The sequence below is a fragment of the Myxine glutinosa genome, chromosome 7, assembly GCF_964187855.1.
Source record: "Myxine glutinosa chromosome 7, kmMyxGlut1.1, whole genome shotgun sequence".
NCBI lineage: Eukaryota > Metazoa > Chordata > Myxini > Myxiniformes > Myxinidae > Myxine > Myxine glutinosa.
In genome coordinates, this window is record NC_136267.1 from 109,135,784 (window position 1) to 109,155,470 (window position 19,687).

The window sequence follows — 19,687 nt, forward strand, 5'->3', positions numbered from 1 at the left end:
GACTATAGTATTTCATATTCATATAATTTACAATAAATTGGGCCGTGTAAGTACTTAATATAATTTTATTTTGTCTCTCCCCTCCAGGCTTGGTGAGTCCTGTTCACACGTTGCTGCCTCGCTCTTCAAGGTGGAGGCAGCAGTTCGTTTCGGGCTGACATCAGTGGCCTGTACAAGTAAGCCGTGTGAGTGGAATAATTACCACACGGATAAGGTTCAGCCAGCTCCAATCCATAACATTGGTTTCTACAACCAGGATGCTATCAAAAAAGTGGATTTGAAAAAAAGAAAGAGACGGCCCACATCACATATGACTCAGCCTTCTGTAGATGAACAGCAGAGTTTCCTTAAACTACTCAGCACCAATGAATGCCCTCCTGTTGCCCTTTCACTATTCTCGCCAACTTCAGCTGCGTTCGAGTCTCAACGGATTCTACCACCAACACCGCATCTGCCGTTGATATTGCGGTCACATTACAAAGAGACTAACAAACAACTACATTCTGCAAAACTGAAAAGAAAATGTGAGGAACTAGCGACATCTTTGGCAGTGAACAGAAGCGAATCTGAATTTTTGGAACAGAAAACTCGACTCCAGGCAAAGACCACCATCTGGCATGAACACCGAGCTGGTCGTATCACTGCCTCTTCTGCTCATATCATCCTACACACTAACCAGGACAGCCCAGCTCCATCCGCCATCCTCAGATTGACAAAACCGAATCCTTCAGAGATACATTTAGCCCCCCTCATTTATGGCTCAAAAAGGAACCCGAGGTATTCCAGTTGGCGGGTCAACTCCTCGGACAATATCATGAAAACTGTGAACTCTCGCACTGCGGGATGGTGATATGCGAGGACAAGCCATGGTTGTCAGCATCGGTTGATGGCATTGTTAAGTGCTCCTGTCAAGGGACAAGGATTTTAGAAATCAAGTGCCCATATTCAGCAAGGGACAAAGAAGCAGAGGAATTTGTTTATGACAAGGCATCGTACATGTATGGTGGACACTTGAAAGAGGAACACCAGTACTACACACAAGTGCAACTAGAAATATATGTTCACAATGTGCAGGCCTGTGAGTTTGTTGTGTATGTGAAAGACTCTCTTCTGCATCAGACAATTGTTCGCAATGATATGTTCCTCAGCAAAATTCTACCAACGCTTGAAGAATTCTGGAAACGTCACATCACACATGAAATCCTCACTAGATGTGTAGAACATGCAAATGCACAAGTTAAGCATGATGAACGGATATATTGCTATTGCAGGAAGAAGTGGGATGGAGTTTCTGTTCTAGTTGGATGCGATGGGTGGTCTTGCCCGTTTGAGTGGGTACACTTGAATTGCATACGTCCAGCTAGGAAGACAGCACCGAAAGGCACATGGTACTGTAAGAAATGCTGCCACGAAAAGGAAATTCAAACATGAAATACTTGATATCATGTATTGTACTTTCAATATAATTTACATGTAATACCTATAATGCCTACATTACCTCGTTCATTTCATAAGTTAGAAATGAAGTACAAGTATAATCAAGGTTCTGTGAAGACAAAGTACAAGAAATAATAAATGAAATAAAGTTGACACCATGAAATTCATTGTGTATAAGTCATTATATTTGTAATTGTTTTCACATGTGTAAATGTTATGAGACAGTGCAGTATTTTTTTTGAGAAGAAAATGGGAGTGAAGGGGTGGGATGTGAATGAAAAAAAAAAATTAATTGAAAGAGAAACATTGCATGTAGTTGAAATAAATTTATAGAGGAAAATGTATATTCACTGCTCGAACCAAAATAACACCATTGTGTTTTTTTATATCACTACCATTTGAAGTATTTCATTTATATCACTGATTCAGATAGAAGTAATGCCAGGGGGGTTGACTCAGCCTGTCATCCTTCCGAGGTCGGCAAATTGAGTACCAGTTCACTGGTAATTCCCTGTGTGTCGCAAGGGGTGGCTAACAGGGTTGGCGGCAGGAAGGGCATCCGGCCATAAAACATTGCTTAAAAAAAGGGGCCATGATGCCCAAAAAAGACCAACCCCTGCTCTGTGGGGAAAAATGGCCTCTAAAGGTGGTTCTTTCTATTCAGATAGAAGTTGGTTGCATTTTGTGTGTGGGTGTATTTTATTGCATGTGATTGGAGCAACAGAAATTCAATGCGTTAATTTTAAGTAAGGTTAATTCCAGCTTATTTTTATTATTTTATATGATCCTCCCCCCAAAATCATTGATTCATATAAACGGGTTATTGAAATGTTTTCCAACACTTTTAGAAGACACTTTTGTTATAAGTGCTTATTTTTAAATTTGTTTGTATTTACCAACATAAAGGTACATTAAGGGTAACTTATAATTTCCAATAGTAAGTGGATAGGTTTGTTGATGCACTTTAAAAAATGAAAGAAAGAAAAAAACACGTCTTGCCAAACTCGCATACTCGCACAGATATTGCTCATACACAATTTCAAATTACAAACAGAATATGCACGCATTGCATTACTTACAGGTAAAAATAAGCATAAATCACATCTCAACAAAATCAATGACTAAAAATGAAACACTTCAAAGGCAACTCTCATCACATTCTAGTCAGTCGACAGCTCCAAGAAATTTAAAGAATAATTGCAGCAAACAATACAAATTACAGTTGCAAATGTTGTTTATTTAGGGGCTGTCCCAAATGTGTACATTGAACAAAATACGAAGCTTAAATGGAGTGACCTGGAAAGAACCTGAACCAAATAAAGAAAGAACAAATAACATATACATGTGACAGTATGACATCAATCTGTACACAATTTGATATTAGCAAATGAAGCCATCATCCTTTATATACAATGCTTCCACCAAGATTGACTAACACTGCACATACTCTCAGCAGTCTATCGATGCTTGCCTCCCCCACTTGGTCCGTTTCATCTTTCAGAGTTTTTATCATTTGGATAGGCAAAGTCCCTTGGAGAATTGTGTAGCGTTTCTTTAAAAGTCCTATTACCCTCTCAACATGGATGCGGATGGAGGACATCTGCCGTGATACTTCAACTTCAGATGCCGACAGTTGCTTCTTTCCTTTGGTGAAGGCAGGTATCACTAGTTCCACCACACATCTTACAGCAAAGTCTTCCTGCAGAGTGAACCCCCTATCTGCCAAAATCTGGTCATGCGGCCAATGAAGTTCAGGAGACATAAACCCAGAACGGCGCACAAGTTTAACATCAGACACTCGACCTCCCCATGCTGTTGACAAATATGTAATTGCCCCTAAAGGGTTGCATGCAATGAAAACTTTTGCCGTCGTATGTTTTTTGTAGTTGGAATAGGTTTGCTGACGCGCTAGTAGATTTCCTGCATTTTCAATGGAAATCTCAAAACAGTCTACTATGCCAGTCAAACGTGGATATAACACTTTAAATTCTGGTGGAAGTGTCTGTGCAGCTGCATCCTGTTCTGGCCACTTGAGTAAAAATGACAATTTAGCATAAATCACATCGATCCACTTCCAAAAATAGTCTCTAACTGTGGTCTCCCCACAAGCAGCAATATCTGAAATAAGTTCAAATGGCAAGTCCAGGCGAAGTCGAACAAGAGTTATGAAGAACTGATCTATGTAGGCTAGACTGTCCTTTGTCCAGGCGAATTCCCACTCACATGGCTAGCCAAAAAATTGAAAGTCTGAAGAAACACAGCCCATGTCAAACCTGTGTAAAAACGGGACTTCGCATCATTGTCCTTAATGACACAACTCGATAGCTGAACTCCTTTGTATATAACTTTAAGTTCATCTAGATGTTGAATGGCCTCCTCATTCTCCTGTGTCAAATTTTGAATTTCTTCATGAAGATTTGTGATTAGTGTTTGCTCTCGAGTTTCATGTGTCTGGGGTGATATGTCATTGTCAGTTGCCTGTGCTGTCTGCTCATCAAGAAGGGCAACACATAAATCAGTAGCAGTGTTTCTCTCACTTAAAGTCTCCTCAAAGTCCAATCGCTGTTTACATTTTCGCTTGGAAGATGTGTCATCATGGCGTTGGTATCGCTTCAGGCTGCGCTCTGCTTTCTGTAGGCTGTGAGGACGACGAGGGAAGATCGGCGGCACATAATCAGGATGAAGTGCATCCTTCGAAGGTCGACCTGCAAAAATTAAACAAACAAACACAAAATGAGAAATAGTGACATCTTTAACAATAACAGTAAAATATCACTCATTCAGACAAGCATTATCCTTAAATTTGCAATAATTTCTTTAACTTCACTGTAGCCCAAACATGCGACGGTAATAATCATAAACCTTACCTGAGACAAAATGATCAGAGCAGATCGTCCTTGAATTGACTGGACTCCAGTGGGATCTATCTTCATTCTCACGGCTGATCGCGGCCAACCACCGGTCTCTTCTCTCTGGACTGCGTAGTCGTTTTGGGATTTCAAAGAAAGATCGTTTCTTATCTCTCGACAGACTGTGATTATGGCAGCCAAACGCTATACAGTTTCGAGGCATTTTAACTCTATAGCAACTGATGAAGACGCATAGGATATGTACAACAAACTGAAATATTCTCCGGAAAAAGAACATGCGAAAAAATAGCAAACCGTTCATAAATTCAGTGAAAGCTGCAACGCAACATAAGTAACTGTTGTGTGTATCGCGCATGTATACACATGTACGCACGTATTGCTACGCGTGTTTGCTTTCATCGGCCCTTCGGTTGTCAGATGTCAGAGGGTGAAAGTACCCGGATGTATTTTCATACTTGGTGTGCTCGTGAGGTACATGTACACATCCGCGAACTGAACATCCGGCCAGGCCGTCGGGTCGTTGATCCACGCACTTGCCGGTAACCGGTACGGACAAATTGTAAGGCCAATTGCCGATCATTTGGTCTTGTATCTCTCTTTAGCTTCGCTTGGAAGATTGTCAAAATAGTTGTAAGACATGTTGATATAAGTGGCCTGTAGTATGTGACGAAATTCGTAAGTTAAACCGTTGCAACAACACAAAATCTAGCACTTTCTTGCGCAAGTCTGCAAGCACAAAGCACACACACTGCAAGCGCGCGGCGTGATTGTTTTCATCGCTCTAGGGCACGTGACGCCGTTACTAAGCGGAAGTGATCTCATCTCCGCCCCCACCCATACCTCCTCAGACCCCAATTCTTTCTAATGCCTTGAACAAACTTCGGTACATCACGGGTGATGAAGGTTGTGGTAAAGTTTCATCGAAATAGTGTGTGTAGTTTCTGAGAAAAAAGCAAATTCCTATTTTGGGGGTCAAACCTGGACGCACTTTGACCCCGGTAAACCCCCTTATACCCCAATATTTTTAATGCCGTGACGGACGGACAACGCGCCATCGCACAAGTTTCCCTGAACTTTGTTCCAGGTGAGCTAAAAAAATTAAAAGGTTTTTGCTGCATGGCCATGACGGTGTAGTTGGTGGTGATATGGGCTATAATTATGACTATCTGCTATTTACCCTGATTGAGAATGCGGTACAAAGCGTGCGAGATGTGCTGTTTTATTAAAACCGACAAACATTTTTCTGGCGCCTGAACAAAGCAGGAAATGTTAATAAAACGTCGCCTGCTGATCAAATGCAGTTCCGGGGCTGTGATGGAGATGAATTATAAAGTTGCTCTTTTGCTCTTTGCGCAACCAATGGCCACACTGTTATGGGCTATTGTGCTTTCGAGCAGCTGGTCCACATGTTCTGGTGTCCAGAGTGTCCCCGACTCTCGGTGGCCAGGTGTGTCGTACCTACGCGGTGCGAGCACCACGGACACGCAGCGCCGCACCGTGGAGGACATGCTCGAGCGGTTGCTGCCCGGACGCGGCCGTGAGTTTTCCGTGAGCATACCGGGGCCGAGCTCTTCCTCTTCGTCCAATGACTTCTACGAACTGCGCAGCCTTCGGGACGGGCGGCTTCGGGTCGTGGCGAGCGGCGGAGTGGCGGCGGCGGCCGGAATTTACCGCTACCTGCGCACGCGCTGCGCGACGCAGTACACCTGGACCACGCGCACGATGCGCGTGCCGAGACCTCTTCCCCGCCTGGAAAAGGTCGTGCGGAGGACGCGTCCGGACAGGTACGATCGATGATTCGTTTTAATTTCAAATGGAAGTTTGGGCTCCTAGCCTTCGCCGGACGAGGATGTATTAAATAATAAAGGACACCTATAAATAAAAATAATTAAATAATAATAATATCTATAATATGATATGAACATAATAATATAAATAATAATAATATAAATAATAATAATAATAAAAAATTAATAATAATTAAAAATAATAATAAAGGACACCTATAAATAAATAATAAAGGACATACTAAAGGATGATAATTGAGAGCACACCAATTAGAGATTCCCATAAAACTGCTGATGACCAATTAAGACTGAGTGACTTTTGGGGGGAAATATCCTCACAAAGGAGTGTTGTTCAAATTCACCTCTAGTTCCTTTAAACCCAACACCTTTACACTATTAATTAATGAAAGGCAGATAAAGGGCTTCACTCTGCTGTCAAAATGGTCCCTAAATTAGAACTTTTTTTTTTTTTTTTTTTGTATACTGAATCGAGGCTCGTGAAAGAGCTAACATTTACTTCACAAACAAATCAACCAGACAAACAAGATATATAAAAAGAGGGAGCGGAAAACAAGATGGGGAGAGAAGGGGAAGCACACAAACACAACATTTGAGAGCAGGGAGAAGTGTGGGAGGGAGAGGGCTTGGGGGGAGGAGGCGTGGGAAGGGGGGGGTGGAGGAGGCGTGGGAAGGGGGGGGTGGAGGAGGCGTGGGAAGGGGGGGGTGGAGGAGGCGTGGGAAGGGGGGGGTGGAGGAGGCGTGGGAAGGGGGGGGGTGGAGGAGGCGTGGGAAGGGGGGGGGAGGGAGAAGTATAAAACACAAGGACACCAAGGACTTCCAGGACAGAAGTTGGTATTTCAAAAAAGTGGAATTGGGGTGAAATTAGCGGGGGTAGAAAAGATCAAGGTTTTGGATGGGGGAAGATAAGAGATGGTGGTGAACAGCTGTTTTAAAGACCTGGAGGGTGGAGTGGGATTGAAGAGAGTGAGGGAGTTTGTTCCAGAGGTGGGAGAAAAGAGGAATGAAGGAGTGAAGGTGAGCAGAGAGTCTTGATTTTGCCAGTTTGACCATAAGAGGGTTGCAGGCAGATCTTGTGCGACCTGTTGGAATATTTGTGGGACAGAGCCCAGAGAGAGCTGGGGGGGCAAGGCCAGAGGAGTCAGTAGAAGACGGAAAGACCACCAACCTGCCTGCGGTGAGTGAGTGAGAGGCCCTTGGAGTTAGCTTCATCACGGGAGATTCCAATGATTCTGAATGCTTTGGTTTCAACAGCGTGAAGACGAGCTAGGTGTGAGGCAGGAGCACCAGCCCAGAGGGGAGAGCAGTATTCCATTGAGCTGCGGATGAAAGCCTTGTATGTGGTGAGGAGCTCAGGTGTGCCAAGGAAGGACTTCGCACGACGGAGGATGCCCAGTCGGCGACTGGCTTTGGAGGCCAGATTTGAAATGTGGTTTTCCCAGGAAAGATCATGGCAGATAGTGAGACCCAAAAGCTTGAGTGACAGAACTTCTTGGAGAGGATTATTCAGAAAGTGGATGGGTGGGTTGTCCAGTCGGTCTTTTCGGAGAGACATCGTAAGAGTGTGAGATTTGTCAGGATTGAAAGACATGTTCCACTTGTTTGCCCAGTCTGTGATTTTGTCCAGGTCTGCAGAGAGCGAGGAGGCTGCAGACTGCCGATCTGAGGGATGAAGAATGGAGCGACAGAGAGTAGAGTCATCAGCAAAGAGATACAGAGGATTTTCAAGAGAGTCAGAGAGATCATTGATGAAGACCAGAAAAAGCACAGGGCCCAGAACACTGCCTTGTGGAACTCCAGCCTGAGCAGGAAGAGGAGATGAGAGAAACCCATTCAGGGCCACACGTTGACTACGACTAGAGAGGAAGTCCGCCAGCCATGCGTGGAGATTTCCATGGATACCAAAAGAGGAGAGTTTGGTGAGCAGAGCGGGGTGCCAGACCGTATCGAAGGCACGTGATATGTCAAGGGAGACTGCTCTAATTTCCTGTTTGGCATTGAGGACCTCCATCCATTGTTGAGAAAGCAGAAGCAGCATGTCCAGAGTAGAGTGTCCAGGTCTGAAACCAAATTGGTGATCAGAGATCGAGCCATTGGAGAAGAGGAATGATTTCATATCTGAAGCAATGATGGATTCCATGACTTTGCTAAGTATTTATTAATTCCTTGTATTTATTAATATTTGGGCACAAAACGATCACAAATTATATAAAAACTGTGGGTTGTTTGCACATATACAGGGGGGTGGGGGGGTCTAAACCTTCTGGAGGAGATAAACAAGTGTTGAAGGTTGGTCTGGCAGGATGGATTAGAAGTACACACACACTTATAAACTGTCAAGCCAAGGTTCGAATCCCGACCCAGCTGTAAAAAATATGTTTGCCCTCGTCAGAGGAAGAGGGTATTGTTTTTGGGTTCGTTTGTCTGTTTGTTACTTGTGAAAAATCGAACATTGTAAAAAAAAATCAAAGATTTTCAAGTACAGTATATTGGTTGGTCTTGTGCGTTATTCTGTCTGTCTGTCGGTTTGTCTGTATGTCAGTCACAGCCTACTGGTCACAATTTTAATCCGATCTTCCACGAAACTTCACCGAGTGGTAGAGTTGGTCATAAGGAAGAAGCCTATTGAGTTTGAGGTCAAAAAGTCAATATAGGCCAAAGGGTCAACATAGGCCAGATTACTCAAATCCACAATTTCCATCCGATTGACTTGAAAATTTAAGAGGATTTGCATATCTGGTCACTCAATTCAATCACCAATTATATTTTAGGTCCACATAGGCCAAAAGGTCAACATAGGCCACATGTCTAAAATCCTCAATTTTCATCCGATTGACTTGAAATTTTAAGAAGATTTGCATATACGGTCACTGAATTCAATCACCAATTATATTTTAGGTCAACATAGGCCAAAAGGTCAACATAGGCCACATGTCTAAAATCCTCAATTTTCATCCGATTTACTTGAAATTTGAAAAGGATTTGCATATCAGGCCACTGAATTCAACCACCAAGTATTTTTGAGGTCAACATAATCTAAAAGGAAAATCTAGGCCAAAGGTCAACAAATTAAGTGACATTTCTAAAATCCTCAATTTCCTCCGATCGACTTGAAAGTTGAAGAGGATTTGCATATCAGATCACTGAATTCCGCCAACAATTATTTTTAAGGTCACCAGCGGCCAAAGGTCAACAACTTATTTTAGGGATTTTGCAAGTATCGTGCTATGCACAGCATATTTCTTGTTTGTTTGTCTATCTGTCCACACATCACGCGAGTATTTTCTTAATTACTTTTGACCCCTATAACTCTCCAGAGCCCGAAGAGCCTTTAAACCCTGTATAACCCCAAGACCATTTAAGAACCCAAACACCCATTCAAACCCTAAGACACTTTAGGACCTCTAAAATTCTTAAGAACTCTAACACCCTTAAAGACCCAAAGACTCTGAAAGATCCTGAAAGACTGAGAGGATCCAAAGCTCCCAAAAGACCCAGAGGACCCAAAACACACAAAAGACCCTGAGGACCCAAAGGGCAAAACCACACAAACAGCCTGGCGAGGGTCTGCAATCTCTGAATGCTCTTTCTTGTTAACCTTGCAATTTGAATGGAAAGGTCTCATTTGTTGGAAATATTAAATGCTTTGTTTTTCTGAAATGTAATGTAAAATTTCCTTGTGAATAATTTGTTTAGGCCTATTTAAAAACAAATTAAAACTTGGGAAGAATATCACAACATCTTCAAAACAACAATATTATTACATTTGTGGGGGGTAGGCATGGAATACCTTAGGAAAGTTCAGAATGTGTCGGTTTTAGTATGTGGCACTAAGAAGAAGAAGCCATCTTGTAGTACATAAGCAGGGTAAATGTTCAGGTTAAAAGTGTTTGCATGTCGCCGTAAGTAGGGTGGTTTTGTGCTAATTAATGTTGGGGCTTTTGGTTAATAATCCCCAATATGTGTTGCCTCCCTGTGATTTTTGACTAATGTTCTTATAAAACTCAGCCGGCCAGGTGATGGGCTCCATTAGCCAACCGCGCCGACAGGGCCGACAGAAACAGCATTTGCCGATCGGCAAGGGAACCCCTCCCCTGAAAATTCCCGATGGACGGCTAGGCTTCGCCTTGGAGGACCGGAATTGACAGGCCACACCCCGAGCTTCGTCCTTGGGTGTCAAGAATGGCCATGAGGCCACACCCTGAAGGACGATTGGTTGGGACGATTCGACGCCGCTGGGTGATTGGTCACGAGGATGACGTCATGGGGATGCTCGGAGAAAAAGCAAGAGGGGAAGAACATTTTCTCTCTTTTGTGCTGGCTTTCAAAGAGACGGCTGCATTTGCCTTTTGCTCTTGTCCTGGTCTTGATTGCGGCAGTTGCTTGGTTGTTTTGCGTTGGAGGACGAGGGGCGCTTGTCTGTGTGTGCCGGAGAGATAATCGGAGCCTTGTTAGCGAAGGAGGGCTGCCTGATGTATTACCTCACGGTCGGGGTGCAACGAAAAAGCATCGCCGCACCATTGTTGGAGCGGTTCCTGCACGAGCGGTTTCTGGCCAGCTTGAACTGCCATTTCCTTCAACGACCTCGTGGATATTTATTGCATTTCTTTGCTGTGCCTGTTTATATGTTTCTGTGTCTGTGAGGATCGGATAACCCCTGTGTGCTGGCCGTCCGATCAGGTAAGACTTCGGGCTTTCCCGCACACGCGAAAAGATAATCCCGCCAAGTTTGAAATATGCCTTGGAGTTAAAGCTCGTTTCGGTTATCCGTCACCCAGGGGACTTAAGCCCGGGGACACGACAATATTTATTACCTCGTATAACAAAAATTTTAATGTTTGGCCTCAGTAGTGGAAGAGAGAAAGGGAGAGAGAAAGGGAGAGAGAAAGGGAGAGAGAAAGGGAGAGAGAAAGAGAAAGAGAAAGAGAAAAAAAAAGAATCAGACTTCAAATCTTGTCGGGAAGAGTTCATGAAAATGGACTCGAAGCCATTTCCGCAGATGAGAATAAAGATGGGATGAAAAATGGAGGTGTGTTTCGTTTAGACCTCAGAAGGTAACAAGGAAAATATTGCTGGCAGACCTTTTTACTCTGCCTTTTATTGGAGAGCAGAAGAACAAGTCACATTTTCTCCTTGTCGGAGACCCCATACACATTTTGTTTTTTCCTGAAAACCAATGAAAATCATTAATCACGATCTAATTTGAAGGGAATTTTTTTTTAACGGCGTAGCCCGGAGGGCAATGCCATCTAGAACAGCGTTTGTCTGCCCGTATATCCCCACAAACGTCCACCAATCAGAGCTGAGTATCTGGTCACATGACAGGGGGACAACATTTAGTAATCATTGCAGTTGCATATTTTACTAAAAGGAAATATAATAACCTGTGGAACTTTTTAGGGTCACAACGGGTGTCGTAAGTTAGGTAGGAGGTTTCAGAAATTCCTCAATATAATTATGATTTTGAAATGCGATCGACACGGACCTTGCTCCTGAATCCAGAAGTGAACAGATGATGACGGTTTGCTGGTTTGATAATATCTCATTACAATCGTGATTTAACATTATATTTGATATATTAACACCATAGCATTAATTTGTGATTGGAATGATGAATGATGCTGTTTTGAATGAAAATATAGAGATATTGAGTTGAAAGAAGAATGAGGAAATGGCGTGAGGGTTTCATCCGTGACATTTGCAGATTCCCCATTTGCAATTTCGCCATTGGCTGGATATAGCAACATTCAGACTGGGTACGGTTTTTGTGCAAGTCCTTCACGAACCTGCTGTCAATGTCTGACGTTCGACTGAAGGTGGCACAGGAATGTGGAATTTATTCGTTCATCGTTTGCCATTCGCCGGTTTTTTTACCCAAATCATTCACAAACTGGCTGTCCATGCCTGAAGACGAAAAAATTGAATACTGTAAAACTTCGACTATATTATGCGCACTTTTTAAACCCAAAAATCTTTTTAAAGTTGGAGGTGTGTACTATACATCGGTCTAGTTTTTTTTGAAGTTTTTTTTTCAGATTGAAACGATCGTCGTGGACGTCTTCGAAAACGGAAGTGGCAATACTCAAAGAAGAAGAACAAAGAATAGCTAAATATTTAACATAGAATATATAATCTTTAAGTTCACAATCATGAAGTAAGTAAGTAAACCAGTGTTCTATTAAGTGTTTATTTTAATGTCTGGCAAGTTCGAAAGTTATTAAAATTTTACCGGTAATTGAATGGACGTTGGAACGGACTTCTGCGTGATGGTCGTTCGACAACGGACGGAGAGACTGTGCTGCTTCATAAAACGATCTTCCCATCCACGTGACGCCTTGAAGGACCATGTTTGGCAGCGTCTTCGCAAGCATGACGGCTTTCACACGCACCTACAAAATGCGACGTCACCGCCTTGTTGCCGACGATCTGTGACCCAGTCGAGCAGTTTGGCCTCGAGCTCGGGATGGGCGGCTGCATGACCCCGTTCGGCCATTTTGCTTCGCGGGAGCGACTGCAGGCGCTCCTTCTGTCGTCTCCATGGTCTGATGTTCACCTCAGATATTCCGTCAAAGGGAACCCAGCACCTCTGTTGCCGTAATCTTCAGCATATCGAACAATGTTTAATTTTTGAGCCACGGTGTATGATCGTCGTCGAGAACTCATGGTTAATTACGGGAAGAAAACTTAGTGGAAATAGAAGTCGCTGGTAAATCTTATGAACAACTGAATGAAGCTGTTAAAGAACACTTGGGTTTTATAATAAAATATCGGCAATTATCAGCAACTTGAGTACCACGTGATTGTCTCCTGACAATAGGCTACGGGTTGCTTCGTTGGATTGCTATCCGACTTCCGCCGTTTATTTAATATGTCCTGCTATGTTTAAACTTTGCGCAATAACCACTGAACATCGTGATTGATATGATTTACGACTGTCGTAAATTTAGTTCCTTGACCTGCCGTGATATTCTTTCATTAATGCCCCTCTGTTCAACTATTACGAAATCGTGGCCGACAATCGTGGTTGAGATGGACTTCGCCGTTTTTGACATGTAATTACATGTTTTACGTCGATATTTTTTTCATGAGTGCTGAAATGGGGGTGCATAATGCATATTATATATATATAGGTCTATAGATTTTGACACCGCGACAAAAGTCCAGGTTGGGGGGTGCGCGTTATACACAGGGGCGCGTTATAGTCGAAGTTTTACTGTACTTGCATTATTTTCTAACTGCTAACTTGTATTATTTTCTAACTGCTAACTTGTATCCCCACCTATCCTTGTCATACTATCCTCTTCAACTAAGGTATTAGTAAGGGCATTTTATGAGATATTTCACAAATCTGTTAACTAAATTGTTACCAAAACATTTCTTCACCAATATGTTTGTAAAGCTGTGTAATAACATGTGTTAACATGTTGAAGTTCAACTCCCGTGGGAAACCCAGAAAAAAAGCTGTTGAATTCGGGTACCGAAAAATTATTTTCGAGAATTTTTTTTTTTTTTTAAATCGGCCCTTAAGTAACTTATGAGGGGTCAAATAAGGGTTTTTCATGATTCTGAGTTGATTGTTAACATTTATATTTTCACTTTTACATTTACACACAAAGTAGCTTTTATTTCACATACATATATAATACTCAAGAGTTATTTCTCATTCACAATGTCAGAAGTTTCAACAGTCATTGTCTATGTTTTCTTCAGACTCAACAACATCATGACTGCAGTTTCTCCATGTAATGCCATTACAGACTCCACAGGCCGAGATGCACGTGACCCCATTCTTCTTGCAGCTGCATCGCCGGTTGCTGCAATCTCCATGACAATTACAGCTCGTGAACTGCAATAGCTCCTCAGGAGCCGTGGGGTCAAGTGTTGGAACTGGCTCATACCCATGCACACCTATTGTCCATCCATAGTCACTGGGGTTCAGAGACATGCTCTGTAGAAGGATCCAGTCGTACTTCCAGGATAGATCAACTGGATCACATCTAGTAGTCCAGAATCTTCCATGATGTTACCCATTGATCCAAGATAAGACTTCAGCAGGTGAAAACCACCCAACCTTGGAATGACGGGTAGATTTGCCTGCTTTATTATATTCACAGCCTTCAGCCAAATCGGAAGATCAAAGGTCACTATAGCGACCCCAGCGCGCCGTATGCACTCTTTCAGAGTGGTGAAGATGGTGTTGAGGTCATTAGGGTCTCCTTCAATAACTGGGAGGAACTCGATCTGTGTGCTCTGCTTTGCATCATTAGCATGGATTCTCTTCATCCAGCCATTCCAGTTGGAGTGTGGGAACTCAGGATCGTTGGCTTTGATCACCCACCCCGCTGCCCAGAGTGTGTCACCTGGAGTGAGGAGTGGCTGATCATGAGCCAGGGAGGAGGAAAGCTCAGCGAGGGGGAGAAACATGATCGCGTTCGTTCCTATCTGTTTCCTGTTCGTAAATGGAATAATCTTTACTTCAGTTCCTCTCAGGATCTTAGCTTTGTCGAGTGCCTTCAACTTCACCCGGGGGAAAGCTGCTGTTGTCTGTGGATCTGGCAAAGGTGGTGCCGGAGAGGTGACTTCGATCCAACCCATTGAGTGAAAGGGAGTGTTTCCGTGAATAGAGACAATGTTTAAATCTATATTGTCTCCAACAAACTGAGTGACTGCATTGTTTGTTTCCCCAACCTCCATAAAGACCACTTGATCATTACTTGACAATTCACTTTCACTGGCTGGCACTTTGGCTGTCATCACTGATTGATCCTCAAGCGCAGCATCAACCGCAACCTCATCATTGATCTGTTCATCAGTTTCCTCCACAATGGTGTCAAGAGTGCCAGAAGTACTTGGAACATCATCTCCACTCCTACTACTAAGGAAGCAGTATTTGTAGTTTTGTGTCTCCGTGTAAGACTCAGTGTATCCCAGCCGGTGGAACTTGTTGAGCATCCATTTTGACCCAAATCTATGATCAAGTTGTATGGCAAGCCCCATTTGGTGTGGCAATACTCCAGACCGAGGTCGACAGGCCAAAATAAAATTCTGCCCCCAAATGGCAACTCTTTCCTCTGTCTTGACAATCGGTCTCAAGAACATCTGAAGGCTTGCAGGAACAAGTGTCAGCTGACTATCGATGTCAGTCATACTGTGTGTGGTGAGGTATGACTTTGGACCCTAATCAATCAAGGCAATATCATTGGATATGAACTTGAGTGCCGTCTTTATGATCTGAGTCTTCTCATCTCCATGGTCAAGATTAGCATGATGCTCTCGCAGAATATTGTCGGTGCCATCTTTGAGACAGAGTACATCTGCCCTTCTTTCCTGTGTTGTGAAATACAAGGTGTCTTCGTATTTCTCTAGAAGTTTTATCTTTAGCCAATGCTTTGAATAAGAAAGGCTCTTCTCTGGTGACTGATCAAACTCCTGCAGCTTTTCATGGACTTGGTCCATGTTCATTACCCCATGCTCTAATTCTGAGTCTAACCATTCGCAGAATTCAATAAAAACTGCCTCTCGCTCCTCATCAATACTCCTCTGTCCTCTCTTCCTTTTTCCTTCCTCATCAGTCTTGGACAAACTGTCACCTCTCGCAAACATAAGTTTGCATCGCAAATGGTACAGTGTTTCTTCTGCTACCAAGTCGTTGATCCCTTCCAGGCGTCCAGTGACTTCAGTGCCCCAGTCATCCCCGCGACGCCGTGCTGTCTTCAGCAAGCTTGCCTTCAGTGTATCTGCAGTCAAATTATCTGGCACTCTGTATTTCTTTCTAGCTTGTGCTGGATTATTTTTGTAGAGCTGGGCTGGTTGGTTGCAAAGAATGCATACATCCTTATACAGGAGGTCAACTGACTGTGATCTTCTAGAACTGCAGCCAGTTGATGAACTGAACTCACAAGTAGTGCGTCTTCTCTTCAACTTTGATGACTCTTTCTCTGCCTTTGATGCTTGAGCTGACTTCTTGGTGGTTGCAACAAAGTTGTTGTACAGATCATTTTTACACTTCTGGTGGTACCTCAGTTTTCCTTCCTTTTGAGCCTCCTTCATACGTTCCACAACAGTAACATTTTCGACAGTTTCTGCTTGTTTCAATAAAGTTGAGTATCCCTTTGGAGTTGCCTGTATGAGCCTTTCAGCTGGTGTATCCGAGCGTGCACAGATGAAGCAATTGAGCACAGGTGGAGTAACGTCTTCATCCATATTGCCAGACTCCATGTCCTGCAAAGTAGAAAATGAGATATATTTAGAAATTATTTTTCCACAAAGGAGTGTCTGTGGTGAAATATAAATGTTAACAATCAACTCAGAATCATGAAAAACCCTTATTTGACCCCTCATAAGTTACTTAAGGGCCGATTAAAAAAAATAAAAATTCTCGAAAATAATTTTTCGGTACCCGAATTCAACAGCTTTTTTTCTGGGTTTCCCACGGGAGTTGACCTTCAACATTTTAACACATGTTATTACACACCTTTACAAACATATTGGTGAAGAAATTTTTTGGTAACAATTTAGTTAACAGATTTTCATATGTTTCCCTTACTATATTTACCTTACTATATTTCATATGTTATCCCTGGTGTTGGGCTAGCGGCTAGGGTGCCGGCTTAGGATCCTAGGATCCTGGGTTCGAATCTCGGTCGATCGCCGAATTAATGCCAGGGGGGTTGACTCAGCCTGTCATCCTTCTGAGGTCGGCTAATTGAGTACCAGTTCACTGGTAATTCCCTGTTTGTCGTTGAAGGCGGCAAAAAGGGTTGGTGTCAGGAAGGGCATCCGGCCGTAAAACAGTCTCTGAGCTCTGCAGGCAGTTCCTTCGACCTCATGGCTTGGTTTTTGCTCTGATATGCATTGTCAGCTGTGAGACCTTATATAGACAGGTGTGTGCCTTTCCAAGTCATGTCAAATCAATTGAATTTACCACAGGTGGACTCCAATCAAGGTGTAGAAACCCCTCAAAGATGATCAAGAGAAATGGGAGGCACCTGAGCTAAATTTCAAGTGTCATAGCAAAGGGTCTGAATACTTACGTAAATGTGATATTTCATTTTCTTTCTTTTCAATAAATTTGCAAAACTTTCTAAAATCCTGTTTTCTCTTTGCCATTATGGGGTATTGAGTGTCGATTGATGAGGGAAAAAATGAATTTAAACGATTTCAGCATAAGGCTGCAACATAACAAAATGTGAAAAAAGTGAAGGGGCCTGAATACTTTCTGAATGCAGTGCAAGTGTCTGTGGTCATGTCCGTGTCGTGTCCCATCGTCCTGTCCGTGCTGTCGTGCCGTGCCATGTCATATCATGTCCCGGCCCAGTGGAGGAGGGAGGGGAGAATGTGGGTTTGGTGCTAAGGCGAGATCGATCACCAGCAGTGGCCTGCTGTATACACAGGTATTTTAATCTCTTGTTTCACAAGTCTTTCAAAGTCTAAGTCCTGTTTTCCCTTTGGTTTGAGGTGGGACAGAGATCGAGAGTATGTCTGTGTACATGTGCGGGGGAGGGAGGGGAGGAGTAGAGGGAGTACACATCTGTGGGTTTTGAATGGGGAGGGAGAGGAATAGGGCTAGAGTGAAGGTGTGTCTGTGTGTGTGTATGTTTGTGTGTGTGTGCGCGGTGTGTGTGCGTTCGCATGATAATGTAAAGCGCCACGAGTGTCGTTAACTCTGCTTGATGGGGCTATATAAGACTCCTTTATTATTATTATTATTATTATTATTATTATTATTATTATTATTTGATTCACCGCTCAAACCGCCCATGTCCATATGCTGGTAGCCGGTAGAGATGGTGTTTCAGTTTCGAGTGACGGTTGTTTATTCTGCTTAATCATTGGGATGGCATCCTCTATCAATCATGGTGGATAACCACAAGATTCAACCATCTCTGTTGTTTCATAACAATGCTCTGCAAAATGTTCCGAGTACAAAAGGGAGCATCTTGTCGGCCCGTTCCACACTCGGGTATTTCAGACAATCCTAGTACATTTTCTGGCAACACTCGGATCTTTCGGCCATTGGTGTAGCATGAAACCATCTCAGTTTGTATTATTACAACCGCCAAGGACACATCGACTAGGCATATTTGTAGAAATTCGCGTAGACTGTTCGGATATGGCGGTCGACTTCCAAGTGGAAAATTAAATATTTTTAAATATCTAAAATTACCCAATTTAGAAATTGGAAAAAGACTTCATATCTATTTTGTAGGGTATCAAGGGATGGATTAGTGTTGAGGTGGTCTGAGCATTGGGGTTCTCCTTTAAAGATCATATGCATCTGCCATTTTGTCCAGGTTCCTGTTCTACCAGAACGTCTGTACTGCGAGTTACTCTTTTGTTTGGTGGTCATGGAAGCGCTGGGAGGACGAGATTGATTGGATGGCCCTGCATGGCATTAACCTGGCCCTCGCATACACAGGTCAAGAGGCAGTCTGGCAAAAGGTATGCCATGGAGCTTTATCTTCACATGCAACAGGCTTCAGAAGCTTTAAAATGAATTGTGAAATAAATTTTGAATTTACAGTGGAAGTCAAAAAACTTCCATGATATTCTCCAACAGGCAGTTGTTGTCCTTCTGCAGCACCTGGCTGTGGGTTATCACATGGCCTCATGCAGGTGAAACAGGAATTTGTAATTTGTGCATGGTGCCGGCAATAACTCGTCTACACTTCGTGAAGGACACTGTGGGATCTTTAACGTCCACCAACTAATGCTGCAAGATGGGACACCATGCTTAACATCCATCCGAGGAATGACGCACGCACATTGATGCCTCGCCCTGTTTGCAAAACGCCACAATAACAGTTTATAGCTGGGTTGAGATTCAAACCCAGGCTAGATAGCTACATACCTGCAGGCCCTCATGCCAGCCTATTCTCTGATGCAAGCAATGACCGAGTGATCAAATTTCAGATCAAAATGATCAAATTTCAGATACCAGAAAACCGAGTTTATTATGACAAGGACATATTTTTGCATTTTTGTGACAACATCCTGCACAGGTCTGTATAATGGCAAATCCACAATGCTCTACAGCACAGGTTGTTGCATGAAAAACTAGAACGGCACTTCCGTCAGTGCACTAGAGCGCACACCGCCCTCCACCAGGCTGAACAGTTTACATTTTGTATCCAAAATGTATCCAGCATTTACATTTGTATCCAGCCTGGTGTTGGCTTAGCGGTTAGGGGGCCGGCTTGGGATCCTAGGATCCTGGGTTCGAATCCCGGTCGATCGCTGATTTAACGCCAGGGGGGTTGACTCAGCCTGTCATCCTTCCGAGGTCGGCAAATTGAGTACCAGCTTGCTGGGATGAATGATCCCGGTGTGTACCCCGATTTAGAATAGGTACACCGTATCCCTGCGCATCCTAAGAGCGTGACCAAGGGTTGGCGTCAGGAAGGGCATCCGGCCATAAAAACATTGCCTCAAACAGGGAACCATGATTGTCATAGGGCCCGCAAGGCTAACCCCCGCTCTAGCGGGGAAAATGGCCTTAAAACGATCATTCATTCATTCATTCATCCAACTGATAGGCCGGATTTGAATCTGAACCTAAACCAAAATCGAATCGGC

General features: G+C 43.3%; 1 protein-coding gene across 1 annotated transcript in view; it reads left to right on the forward strand.

The window, feature by feature from the left end:
* Nucleotides 1-5,564: 5,564 nt before the first annotated feature.
* NAGLU (N-acetyl-alpha-glucosaminidase) overlaps nucleotides 5,565-19,687 on the forward strand; it is a 55,893-nt gene continuing 41,770 nt past the window's right edge. The window contains exons 1-2 of the mRNA XM_068123079.2: nucleotides 5,565-6,091; nucleotides 18,406-18,553. Coding sequence (XP_067979180.2) covers nucleotides 5,574-6,091; nucleotides 18,406-18,553 — 666 coding nt within the window. The 5' untranslated portion in view covers nucleotides 5,565-5,573. The remainder of the gene's footprint in view (nucleotides 6,092-18,405; nucleotides 18,554-19,687) is intronic.